The sequence below is a fragment of the Bubalus kerabau genome, chromosome 3 (assembly GCF_029407905.1).
Source record: "Bubalus kerabau isolate K-KA32 ecotype Philippines breed swamp buffalo chromosome 3, PCC_UOA_SB_1v2, whole genome shotgun sequence".
NCBI classification, from domain to species: domain Eukaryota; kingdom Metazoa; phylum Chordata; class Mammalia; order Artiodactyla; family Bovidae; genus Bubalus; species Bubalus kerabau.
The window spans coordinates 167057987-167070334 of record NC_073626.1 but is presented as its reverse complement, the minus strand read 5'-3'; the positions used below and the strand labels follow the sequence as shown (position 1 = coordinate 167070334).

Here is a 12348-nt window from a genome sequence, read left to right as displayed (position 1 = left end):
TCAGCTGCAGTGCCATTTTATAGTAAAAAAGATTATATTGAGAGTAGGTAAAGAGAACACATTCAGATGGCCACATACGGTGTTGTACACTCATTGATTCAGGAGAAAGTCAACCTTTACAAATGTGCCTTGCTGTTAAACCAAACTCTTTCCACCCATGTAAGGCTCAGAGTTATATGGGCCTAAATCCAGGACAAGAATCTGTTTTTTCTTCCTAAACTTTAAACTTTCGATTTTGTATTAGGCCATAGCTGATTGACAATATTATGTTAGTCTCAGGTGAATGGCAAAGGGACTCAACCATACATATACATGTATCCATTTCCCCCAAACCCCCTTCCTATCCAGGCTGGCACATAACATTGGGTAGAGTTCCCTGTGCCATACAACAGATCCTTGTTGGTTATTCATTTTAAATACAGCAGTGTATACGTGACCTTCCCAAAGTCCCCAACTTTCCCTTACCTCCAGCAACCATAAGTTTGTTTTCTAAGTCTGCGAGTCTTCCTGTTTTGTAAGTTCATTTGTATCATTTCTTTTTAGATTCCACAAGTAAGGGATGTCATACAATATTTCTCCTCCTCTGCAGGACAAGAGTGTTTTTGATTTCTTTTCTGTGTCCTATGCAGCATTTCAGATGGACCAGAGTAAAAATGCTGGATTTTCTTTAGAATTAAACAAGACTAAAACAAAAATTTCATTCTTTCATCTATACATTTATAAAAGACAGTGAAGCAACACCCTCAACAAGTGGTTGTCCAACCTCTGTCCAGATCCTTCTAATGTCAAAAATTCAAGTATGTCCCAGAGTGGTTCTGTCTTTTTATAGCTCTAATGATTAGGTAATTCTTCAGATATATATATATATGTATATGTACATATGTATACATGGGGCTTCCCAGGTAGCACTAGTGGGAACCTGCCTGCCAATGTAGGAGACATAAGAGACACAGGTTCAATCCCTGAATTGGAAAGATCCCCTGGAGAAGGGAATGGCAACCCACTCCAGTATTCTTGCCTGGAAAAGTCCATGGACAAGGGAGCCTGGCAAGCTATAGTCCATATGGTCATAAAGAGTTTGATACAGCTGAAGCTACTTAGCATGCACTCATGCACACATATATGCGTATATAATATATACACATTTTTAAGCTGCTTGATAGTCACTTGTATGTTTTTTCTTCCAAAGCCACAAAAAATGTGCTTCAGTTCTGAGTTGTTGTTGTTCAGTCACTAATCCCATGAACTGCAGCACGCCAGGCTTCCCTGTCCTTCACTCCCTCCCGGAGTTTGCTCAAACTCATGTCCATTGAGTCAGTATGCCATCCAACCATCTCATCTTCTGTCGCCCCCTTCTCCTCCTGCCCTCAACCTTTCCCAACATCAGGGTTTTTTCCAATGAATCGACTTTTCACATCAGGCGGCCAAAGTATTAGAGCTTCAGCTTCAGCATCAGTCCTTCCAATGAATATTCAGGATTGATTTCCTTTAGGATTGACTAGTTTGACCTCCCTGCTGTCCAAGGAACTCTCAAGAGTCTTCTCCAGCACCACAGTTCAAAAACATCATTTCCTCATTCTTTCTATATATCACAGCTATTCATGCTTATGAATGAAGCTCTCATGGATACCTAAACTTCTTTTCCTTTAGGCTAAACACAGCATTTTTTTTCAGTTACACCCCACACATCAAGGCTTTGAGATCATTGCACACCAATCATTGCTCAACTCTGGCAGTTGGAACAGGACACGATGTCTCAGCCACCCTGAAACCATCTGTGTAAATGAATGAGTTCTCTGCTCTCCTGCCAGTTAGCATGTTTATCAAGCAGGGACAGAGTGTGTGGTGCTGTGATCTGTGCTCCTCTGTGACGCTCTGTTCTTCACAATGTTTCCAATGTAATTGAGCTAGCTCCACAGCAGAGCTATGGATAAGAGCAAAATCAGTGATACAGCTCAACCAATAGATTTCAAGTGACTGGTTAACCTTAAAAAAAAATACTCAATTTAACTTCCTCCTATGAACTCCAGGAGTTGGTGATGGATAGGGAGGCCTGGCGTGCTGCGATTCACGGGGTCACAAAGAGTCGGACACGACTAAGCGACTGAACTGAGCTGAACTGATGTTGAAAAAAATGACACACGTTCAGACAAAAGTCCTGGATAATATATAAATGAAAATAATCTTCAAGTTAAATATTTTCATTTGTCTCCCACAGTGCTATTTGAGAGAGGACCTTTTTTTTCTCTCAGTTACTACTTCACAGAAAAAAACTGAGGAGAAACGTTCAAGGATCCTAAAAATATCATTCTGAGAAATTCCTGACCCAGCCCTTGTAGTAAAGAATCCACCTGCTATTGTAGAATATGCAAGAGATAGGGGTTCAGTCCATGAGTCAGGAAGATCCTCTGGAGAAGGAAATAGCAACCCACTCCAGCAGTCTTGCCTAGAGAATCCCATGGGCAGGGGAGCCTGGTGGGCTACAGTCCATGGGGCCGCAAAGAGTTGGACATGACTAAACACAGCACATAGCTGATTCATATTCATAGGTCCTGCAGTGTTATTTCATAGAGGACTTTTCTTTTTTCTCTCTCAGTTGCTACTTCACACACACAAAGGAAAAACTAAGGAGAAAGGCTAAAGTATTCTAAAAACATCATTCTGATGCTTTCTTTGCCCATTTTCTAAATTATCTGACACTAAACTCAATCTCTATGATCAGATAACCATTTAAATGACCTTCTCAGCCTATGTATTGAAATCTTTAGCTCATTTAAAGAGTAGTAAGAGTCTCGTGAAGGTTCTTAAGTTAGGAGAAATAAAAATTCAGCATTTCTCTAACACTAAAGACAAATCAATTACACATAGGTTTAATTTTTCTTCGATGGGCACAGAGTATGATCAATTATAGGGAAGAAAAATGGCACTAAGCATGCTATGTATACTTGCTTTTCAAGAAATGTTGCCTCACATTACTATATTATTGGGATGAAAAACCTTTATGTATTTTAACTAAATCTATATAATCCCATTGAAATGGATCAAGGAAGGAAATAAACTGTCCAGGTTCATGGTATTCTCTTTGTTTAGTACAAAATGCTTACTCAGGTGTTTTCAATTTTATTTTTGTCTCTGTCCTAAACTTTAGGACATGGGCACCTTTATCTCCATGAAAATGTTAAAGAGTCTGCCTCTCTATACGCATATACACCACCTTATCCCATTTCCTTTACTCGTAAATTCTAATGGCACCACCCAACCCAAAGTGACCCTAATTTGCCCAGGAAATAATGAAAAAGTAATAACCTGTGTTCCTATTCCTCTCCACATTCCTAATACTCTATGGCTTTGATACATTAAGTGAAAGTGAAAGTGAAGTCACTCAGTCGCGTCCGACTCTCTGCGACCCCATGGACTATAGCCTACCAGGCTCCTCCCTCCATGGGGTTCTCCAGGCAAGAGTACTGGAGTGGGTTGCCATTTCAATGTAATTTGATACATTACTAAATCATAAATAAATGTACTTGTAATTGATATGGGCTGCTGTCACTTTAGATACTAGGCTGAAAATAAGAAATTAAAGATAACTATAGAGTATACAAATGAAATTTTTGTCAAAGAAGTTTTCTTGTCTCTTTACTATATAAGTTCCTTGAAGTTTCTTCCATTTTAAGTGAGAAGTTGAATCACTTTAGTCAACTTAAAAATACATCTTGGTAAATGATATCCAAATACCAAAAGGGGAGCATTGTGGTTCAGTAGTAGAATTCTTACCTCCCTCCCATGCTAGATATCAAACTGAATAAATATTGTTTTCTTTCAGATCAGTATTTAAGGACAACCAGGGAAATGTGGACAGAGACTCAAGATTTTCACCACTGTATAGACAAGAAAGTAACAAGATTTCAACTGAGGACCTCCTTAAACTAGTGTCAGATTATAGAAGGTAGGACTTGGGGGATACTATTGAAATCAACATGAATCAGTTACACTGCTACTGTTCATTTATTATTTCTGCAAAAACAATAATTGATTACCAGATTCTTCAAATACCAAGCTCCTTCAGAAAACAGATGCTTTGCAGATGACCTCACATATGCCCAGCTGACACCCTAAGAGTCAATTTGCCAGAATAATATAGAAGGAGAGTGAAACATTAAACTGTATCAGTGATTGATAGCTATGTAACAAATCACCCCCAAATTTAGTAGCTTAAAACAGCATCACTTTTACTCTTGAGTCCATAATTTGAGCATGGCTAGGTGAGGAGACTTGGTCTCTTCTATATATGGCATCAACTGGAAGAGACCAAATAGAGCTAAAGGACCCATTTTTGAGATAGTGCATTTGATGACTGGCAAGTTGGTGCTGACTGTTGGCTGGGAGCTTGGCTGGAACTGTGGGGTGGAGACCTTGGTTCTTTTCCGTGGGAGCCTCTCCATCAGATGCTACGGCTTCCTCGTGGCATGGTGACAGGGTTCTAAGAGTAAGCATACCAAGGGACAGACAGAAATGTGATGATGTGATGATGTTAAGCTGTTTCATTATACATGACTTAACTAAAACTGTCAGTCCTCTGACACACTCAGGATGCTTGTACCCTCTGCCTCTTCACCAAAAATTAGCTGTCTGCCTCTCCCATCTCATAATCAACAATTTCTTATCAATTAATTTGTTTATCCAGAACTAAAATAATATACTACTATGAAACATGATTAATATTTTCTATATCTTCGATAGATGATATAGTTCTATTTAACTAGAAGGGAAGTTTGCCCAATGTCTTTTTTTGTTCTGGAAAAAATATAAACCTTTGAAAGCAAAATAAAGATAGAATTGAGCCATTACTTTTTATGTGATTCCACAGGACCACTCCTTACATGGGGAGACCCTCCCCTTTTCAAACTTCATGATCAAAACTCCTATAGCCATTAAGTAGAAAATAAGTATACTTTTCCTCTTTACTTTTTTCCAAATATATTAAAACATGAAAAGTTGTAACACAGCAGAAAGGAATGGGCAAAATGGAAGACCATATTGTCATTAAACCCATGTTATTGGTGTTTAGCAAAGAAAGTAATCATTATAGCATTTAGAGGTCATCTAGAATCCCCAGTGCCATACTGTGAGATTAAATTATTTCACAGATGCCTCACACCTTATGACACTTATTCTTAGTAGTGTGCTGATAAATGTCTACCCCTGACCCTCTGGCAGGGAAAAACTGAATTGTACTGATAGCAAAATTCTATAGTGTAAATTCTCCCACCATTGCTGATTTCAAGCTACCAATGGGGCTTCAGCAAACATGGAGTTGGGAAGAAATGTGCACACCATTATATGACATTTCCACCACACAGTTTAATTCAGTTCAGTTCAGTCGCTCAGTCGTGTCTGACTCTTTGCAACCCCATGAATCGCAGCACACCAGGCCTCCCTGTCCATCACCAACTCCCAGAGTTGACCCAGACTCACGTCCATCGAGTCACTGATGGTATCCAGCCATCTCATCCTCTGTCGTCCCCTTCTCCTCCTGCCCCCAATCCCTCCCAGCATCAGAGTCTTTTCCAATGAGTCAACTCTTCGCATGAGGTGGCCAAAGTACTGGAGTTTCAGCTTTAGCATCATTCCTTCCAAAGAAATCCCAGGGCTGATCTCCTTCAGAATGAACTGGTTGGATCTCCTTGCAGTCCAAGGGACTCTCAAGAGTCTTCTCCAACACCACAGTTCAAAAGCATCAATTCTTCGGCGCTCAGCCTTCACAGTCCAACTCTCACATCCATACATGACCGCAGGAAAAACCATAGCCTTGACTAGACGGACCTTTGTTGGCAAAGTAATGTCTCTGCTTTTGAATATGCTATCTAGGTTGGTCATAACTTTCCTTCCAAGGAGTAAGCGTCTTTTAATTTCATGGCTACAGTCACCATCTGCAGTGATTTTGGAGCCCCAAAAAATAAAATCTGACACTGTTTCCCCATCTATTTGCCATGAAGTGATGGGACCAGATGCCACGATCTTCATTTTCTGAATGTTGAGCTTTAAGCCAGCTTTTTCACTCTCCACTTTCACTTTCATCAAGAGGCTTTTTAGTTCCTCTTCACTTTCTGCCATAAGGGTGGTATCATCTGCATATCTGAGGTTATTGATATTTCTCCTGGCAATCTTGATTCCAGCTTGTGTTTCTTCCAGTCCAGCGTTTCTCATGATGTACTCTGCATATAAGTTAAATAAACAGGGTGACAATATACAGCCTTGACGTACTCCTTTTCCTATTTGGAACCAGTCTGTTGTTCCATGTCCAGTTCTAACTGTTGCTTCCTGCCCTGCATATAGATTTCTCAAAAGGCAGATCAGGTGGTCTGGTATTCCCATCTCTTTCAGAATTTTCCACACACAGTTAGATGTAAATAACCTCAAGATCATGAATCATCTCACCATGTAGTAAAACAATTACTAAGTGATGAAATTTTAGTACTTATTACCTTGGTGTTTCATGTAATGTGTTTAATGGTAAGTTTATATAATTTTATTTTTAATAATGGCTGTGTTTTACAGTTGGCAGGCAAAATAACTGAAAATTCAACCATCCAGTCTCACAAGCTGGAAAGAGCTGACTTGACCCACTGCTATAATTATTCTGCCTCTCAAAGTAGATTTCCTGAGAGGGGTAACATTTGAAACTGTGATCAACAACTTCGACCTTACTATAAAGGAAAATAGGGGAGAAGGTTTTAGGAAAGAGGAAGGGAAAGAAATTCAAGGACTCATAAATTAGAATGAATGTGGGAACAGGGTTAGATGGTGAGGAAGAATCTACATACACTTGCACGGGTGGAAGAAGAAGAACCAAGATCAAGGAAAGGTCCCTTTTCCTCCTGGATTGTTGGTGAAGAGGGAAAAACCCGTTGTTGCAAAAAGCAGCCTTGCTCTCAAAAATTCTTAAAATTCCCCATGAAAGTGAATCATTTAAACCAATTCAAATGCTAGTATCTTTTGTTAACAGAGCTATATACCATTTACCAAAACTAAGAATTTACATTGTACTTATTTGGCTATATAAATGGTTATCTGAAGTGGTACAAACAAGTTTAAAATACCCTTCAGAATATCTGTAACTTGATCCCTCCCTGATTTTTAATTTTTATTTGCAAAATCACATACATTTTAGTTTTCAACCAGCTAAATGAAATTATTCACAGATTATTTAGGGTTCCACTGTTTATTCTTATCAAAGTTCAGAATTACAGTTGACTGTTTTGTTTTTTTTTTTTCCTTGACAACTGGAATTAACTCATTGTGTGTTTGTGTGTGTGTGTGTGTGTCTATGCTCGCATACTTTCACAGAGCTGACAGAATAAGCAAAACCCAGACCATTCCCGGAAGCCTGGATATTGCTGTCGACAACATTCCTTTGGAGCATCCAAGTATGATGATGATGTCATGGTTTCTTTGTACAGTTTGAGTATTGAGTGGCTTTTTGGTTGGTTGATTGGTTGGTTGGTTCGTTGGATAGATAGTTTGTTACAAAGATTTGTTTGGAATTTTTTTTCTTAAGGTTTGGGATAACTAATTCATTATCGTGTAAAAATTTGGGACTTCTTTCTCCATTAGAACAGACTTATACATATTATAGGGAGAAGACAGTGGCAACCCCACTCCAGTACTCTTGCCTGGAGAATCCCATGAGCGAAGGAGCCTGGTAGGCTGCAGTTCATGGGGTCACGAAGAGTCGGACACAACTGAGTGACTTCACTTTCACTTTTCACTTTCATGCATTGGAGAAGGAAATGGCAACCCACCCCAGTGTTCTTGCCTGGAGAATCCCAGGGACGGGGAAGCCTGGTGGGCTGCCGTCTATGGGGTCGCACAGAGTCTGACACGACTGAAGCGACTTAGCAGCAGCATATGTATTATAAGATAGGAACTATATTCAGGGTAACCTAATATTTATCTGGTATACACCATACACCTAGCAGGATATTGCACTATATCACTTAATCCTCAAACACTGAAGGGTTGCGAATGACAAAAGTCAGTTTCAGAGGTATTGATAAACCTAACCCATATCGGGCAATGCCACACCGTGCTGCCGAAGGGCTACTCCAAACACTGTATGTAGCTACCCAGGTGGCCATGCAGAAGTTATAGCTGGAATGTTTCTAGACCCTTGGAGAGCATGTATCTTTCTCAGAATATGAGTCATTTATGTTAGTGAAAATTTAAATTTCAGAAGCAATTTTATTAATTTGTGAATAAGATCTTCAGATTTGATTTATAAGTGGTGAGATTGTTTTTTTCCTTCTTCTTATGCTTTTTAGTGACTTTCTCAGTGGTGCAAATAATGAGTAAAGGCATTCTAAAAAGAGCTACAGACAGGAAAAGGATCATTATCACAGGATATTTGAATTACCATGAGCATTATTAAGTTTTTCATTCTTATGATTTTTCCACAAGTCACTGTAATAAAAAAAAAAAAAAAAAGCATTCTCACTTAACCCATGGCTCCAAATCACTTTTATATTGATTGGGGTGAAAAACCAGAAGATAAACTAAGCCATTTCCTCTACCTGATGTGTGGGACGTAGATATTATTACCTAGGGAAAAGAAAAATAGCAAAAGAGAAAGCTAAAATATTCTCTCTGAAAGAGCCAGAGAACATCAGAGAAATCTAAACATACAATAAAAAAATTATACATGATTTTTTTGGGAAAAAAATCTTGTAATCTGATTCCCAAGCATATTTAGCTAACCATTTTGCTTGTTTGGATGCAGGAAAATTCCAGATGGAGTAAAGGAAGGTATAAAACCTTGCTGTCTTTCAGTACCGCAGGCTGAAGCCTCCAAACTGTATAGTGACCAGTTTTGATTGATATATTCTTCATGGTCTTTTCCCCCTTTTAGGCTATTTTTTACAAAGTTAGAGTTTAAAAGATGGTAAAAACTGAAGAAAAAATAAAATTGTAACTAATAATGCAGAGGGTGATTATGACTGATGTTGTGAAATCATTCCATAGGGAAAATAACTATTAAGCTGATTGGTGCTATCAATAATAAATCCATTGGACAGAGTTTTGTTCCATCACAGATCAATTTTTATACTTTTATGGATAAGGTCAGTGAACTACTCTTTATCTTACATATGTTAGTCGCTCAGTCATGTCTGACTCTTTGTGAGCCCATGGACTGTAGCCCACCAGGCTCCTCTGTTTATGGGATTTTTCAGGCAAAAATACTGGAGTGGGTTGCCATTCCCTTCTCCAGGGGATATTCCCAACCAGGGGGTCGAACCCGGCCTGGTTACTATGCTCTGAGGATCGCTAGCTAAAATTTACTTTTTATATGAAGCTTACTACAAAAAGAAAATAGTTATAAATCCAAAAGATTTGCCAGTTTTTTGAGACATTAGTTTTGATGTTAAATATATCACTAATTATCTATCATGCTTGCCTCCTATAAATTTTTCATGCCAGTATAATTTAACATAAATTGGTATACAAGTATGGAATTTCTATTTTGAATAGATTCACTTTTAAATAGATTAAGTCTTGTTCACTTTTGATCATATTCAATGACAAACTTTTATTTCTGATTTTTAAAGACTGTGTAACATCGTCCTTTATTCCTGTCAAGCCTTTCAATGTGACGGCAAAACCAGAACCCACAGTGGAAGTGGAAGAATTTATTTATGACTCAACAAAGTATTGCCGTCCTTATAGAGTATACAAAAATCAGATTTACATTTACCCCAAGCACCTCAAGTATGATAGCCAGAAATGTTTCAACAAGGTATGATATGTTTCTGAAATATCATCCTCTCTCGCTACCCTATTTAGACCATATTAAGATGGCTTCTTGGAAGTTCAAATACAAATCACTATGGACCAACACTTTGGGATAGAAAACTATTTGAATAAAATGTTTAATGAGAGGCAGTGATGAGTTTTACCTTAAAAGTTTTAAGGATACACATTTTGTAATATATGAATAATCCTTTCTGAAATCAGCCCTAAATAATTTTGTTCTATTTTTAGTTTATTAAGAGAGACTCTGAAAATAGCATACCTGTACTTTCAATGTGAGCCTTTGATTCCCTTTTAAATAATCTCTCCCAATCCTTCTGCTATTTCTGAGCGCTGTGAATAATATCACAAGAAAATGTTGGCTAGTCTACATTTTTCAGATTTAATTAGAAGCTACTTATTTTAGGCACTTGGATTGTTTTGTGATGTTATCTAACAGGAAATTACAATGTCCATTTCCTCTGCTGTAATTTCAGGCACGAAATATAACTGTGTGCATTGAATTCAAAAATTCTGATGAGGAAGATGCCAGGCCCTTGAAGGTGAGCCAAGCCCCAGAGGGAACACAGCATAAAGGGGGGAGGCAGGAGCCCTGGTTCCCTCCACCACCAAGAGGCTTTTATTTTAGTGTGCTTGAAAGCGGAGCACTTAGTACGTTTATTTTAAGTTTCCTAACATGTACCTGATTGAATAGCCACCATTAACTAGATCTATTAGAAATGCCAGTCTCATGGCTCTGCTTAGCTTTTCATGATTTGGAAAAAAGGAAGGCATTCTAGTGTGAAATCAATGCAAAGATTCCCCGCTGGAAGTCTTTGCCCTTTTCAGAGATTAGCCTGCATCTCATGAATTCACCATACTTGATTTCAAATGCCACATCCCAGCTGGCCTTCACGTGGTCTGTGTAGAAGGGCTGCTCCTACTGGCCTGATGGCTAATGCAGGTGCCCCGTGGGATGCTCACTTTTATGGAAGGTGCATGTGGCCATCTGCCTGAGGACCTGGGAAATGGCCCTGGGAAGCTGGTCCCTGCTGTTGATCACATGATTTAATAAGATCAATAAAACCATGAGGTTTGTATGAACTGGGCTGTTTGAACCTATAAAACTGCAACTAGATGGCTTTTTTTCAGAGTTCATATCTGATGTATGCTGTTTTTATTTTAGGAACTTCAAACAATATAAAGTAACCTATAAAAATAGAGTGGAAAATTCTTTTTAATGGGCTTGCAGCCAGATCTTCCCGGTTTCAATGAATCAGAGAAAAGAGATAGTAAAGGACAAAACTAATTTCTAGCTAACCCCCACAATTATCTGAGATCATCTCTTAAAGCACTCTGTCAGGGACCAGTTGTATTCTCCAAACTCAGAAGGGTGGTAGCATTATTCAAAAGAACAGTAATCAGTTTGAGTGATTGAAGGAATCATGCAGAGTAGAGAGAAAGAGTTCTTTAAAATTGTCCTAAGGTACTCTCAGCCTCCTCAGGTTCCAAGTTCCACAATAGCATTAGCAGCAGGAGAGAAAAACTAAAATGAAATGAAATTGTCAGGCGAACAATAGCAGTGAGCAGATGGCAAACACACCAGGCCTGTTAGAGCATTGCTTATGGGAAAAATTCTTAAAAATGAAAAGTACTTGCAGGTATGTGTGACCTTTGTTTCATTGCATTCTAGAGCATTACTCAGAGATACAGCTAACTTCAGTAGAGGGACTCTGAACCTTGGGCTAAAGGGACTTTTATGGCAAGAAAGTACCATATCCCCACCCACTGGCCTGATTAGGATCTGGGATAGAAGAAAAATACAGTATGGTAGAGCCTGGAACCAGCCCTAGGATTCCAGAATTCTTGGTTGGGGGCTGGCATGTCAAGTACTGGGGTCAAACCACGCCTTGTGGTCACCCAGGACTGATGACCTTAAACTCTACATCAGAGTTGGATACCATGGGCTGCAGGAATCAGAAGTGAACAGTCTCTTATCTCCAGTAATCAAAGTTAGGTAGTGAACTGACTCAGATATTCAGTTTTGATGTAATATCTACAGAGTGAATTAAAGCCTTCACATTTTCTTCAACAGTGCCCCATTGTAGAATAAATACAGGACAGCAGATTAAAGAAGTTCAAGGTTAATTAGATGTCAGCTAAGCCTGGAAGATTATCACAAAATTTATCTTTGTTCCAGAAGGGGAAACTGAAAAAAGTTGTGGCCTTTCTGTGCTCAGGGTTAATTTCAGACCCTCATAATTATTCAACTCATGATTTTTTAAACAGTGTATTTATGGAAAACCTGGAGGGCCCCTCTTCACCTCGGCTGCCTACACTGCAGTTCTGCACCATTCCCAGAGTCCAGATTTCTCAGATGAGGTAAGGGTCAAGACTTCCCTGCCCTCAGCAGCTCCTTAAAAGATGTGTGAGTGGGTGAGATAATACATGATGATAAATGCTCTCTCTTGACTACACCTCTAACTCAGGACGTTCCTTAGCAGGTGTTTACATAACCAAGCTTCCAAAACTACATTCATTGACAGTTGCCCCAGGACTATGTTG

At 38.9% G+C, this 12348-nt stretch overlaps 1 protein-coding gene across 3 annotated transcripts in view; it reads left to right on the top strand.

The window, feature by feature from the left end:
- The window catches only part of DOCK10 (dedicator of cytokinesis 10), a 305174-nt gene that overhangs the window by 210363 nt on the left and 82463 nt on the right, over positions 1-12348 (top strand). For all 3 annotated transcript variants that reach the window (XM_055573609.1, XM_055573608.1, XM_055573607.1), the window contains exons 15-19: positions 3824-3946; positions 7348-7427; positions 9603-9790; positions 10281-10346; positions 12073-12165. In XM_055573609.1, coding sequence (XP_055429584.1) covers positions 3824-3946; positions 7348-7427; positions 9603-9790; positions 10281-10346; positions 12073-12165 — 550 coding nt within the window. The remainder of the gene's footprint in view (positions 1-3823; positions 3947-7347; positions 7428-9602; positions 9791-10280; positions 10347-12072; positions 12166-12348) is intronic.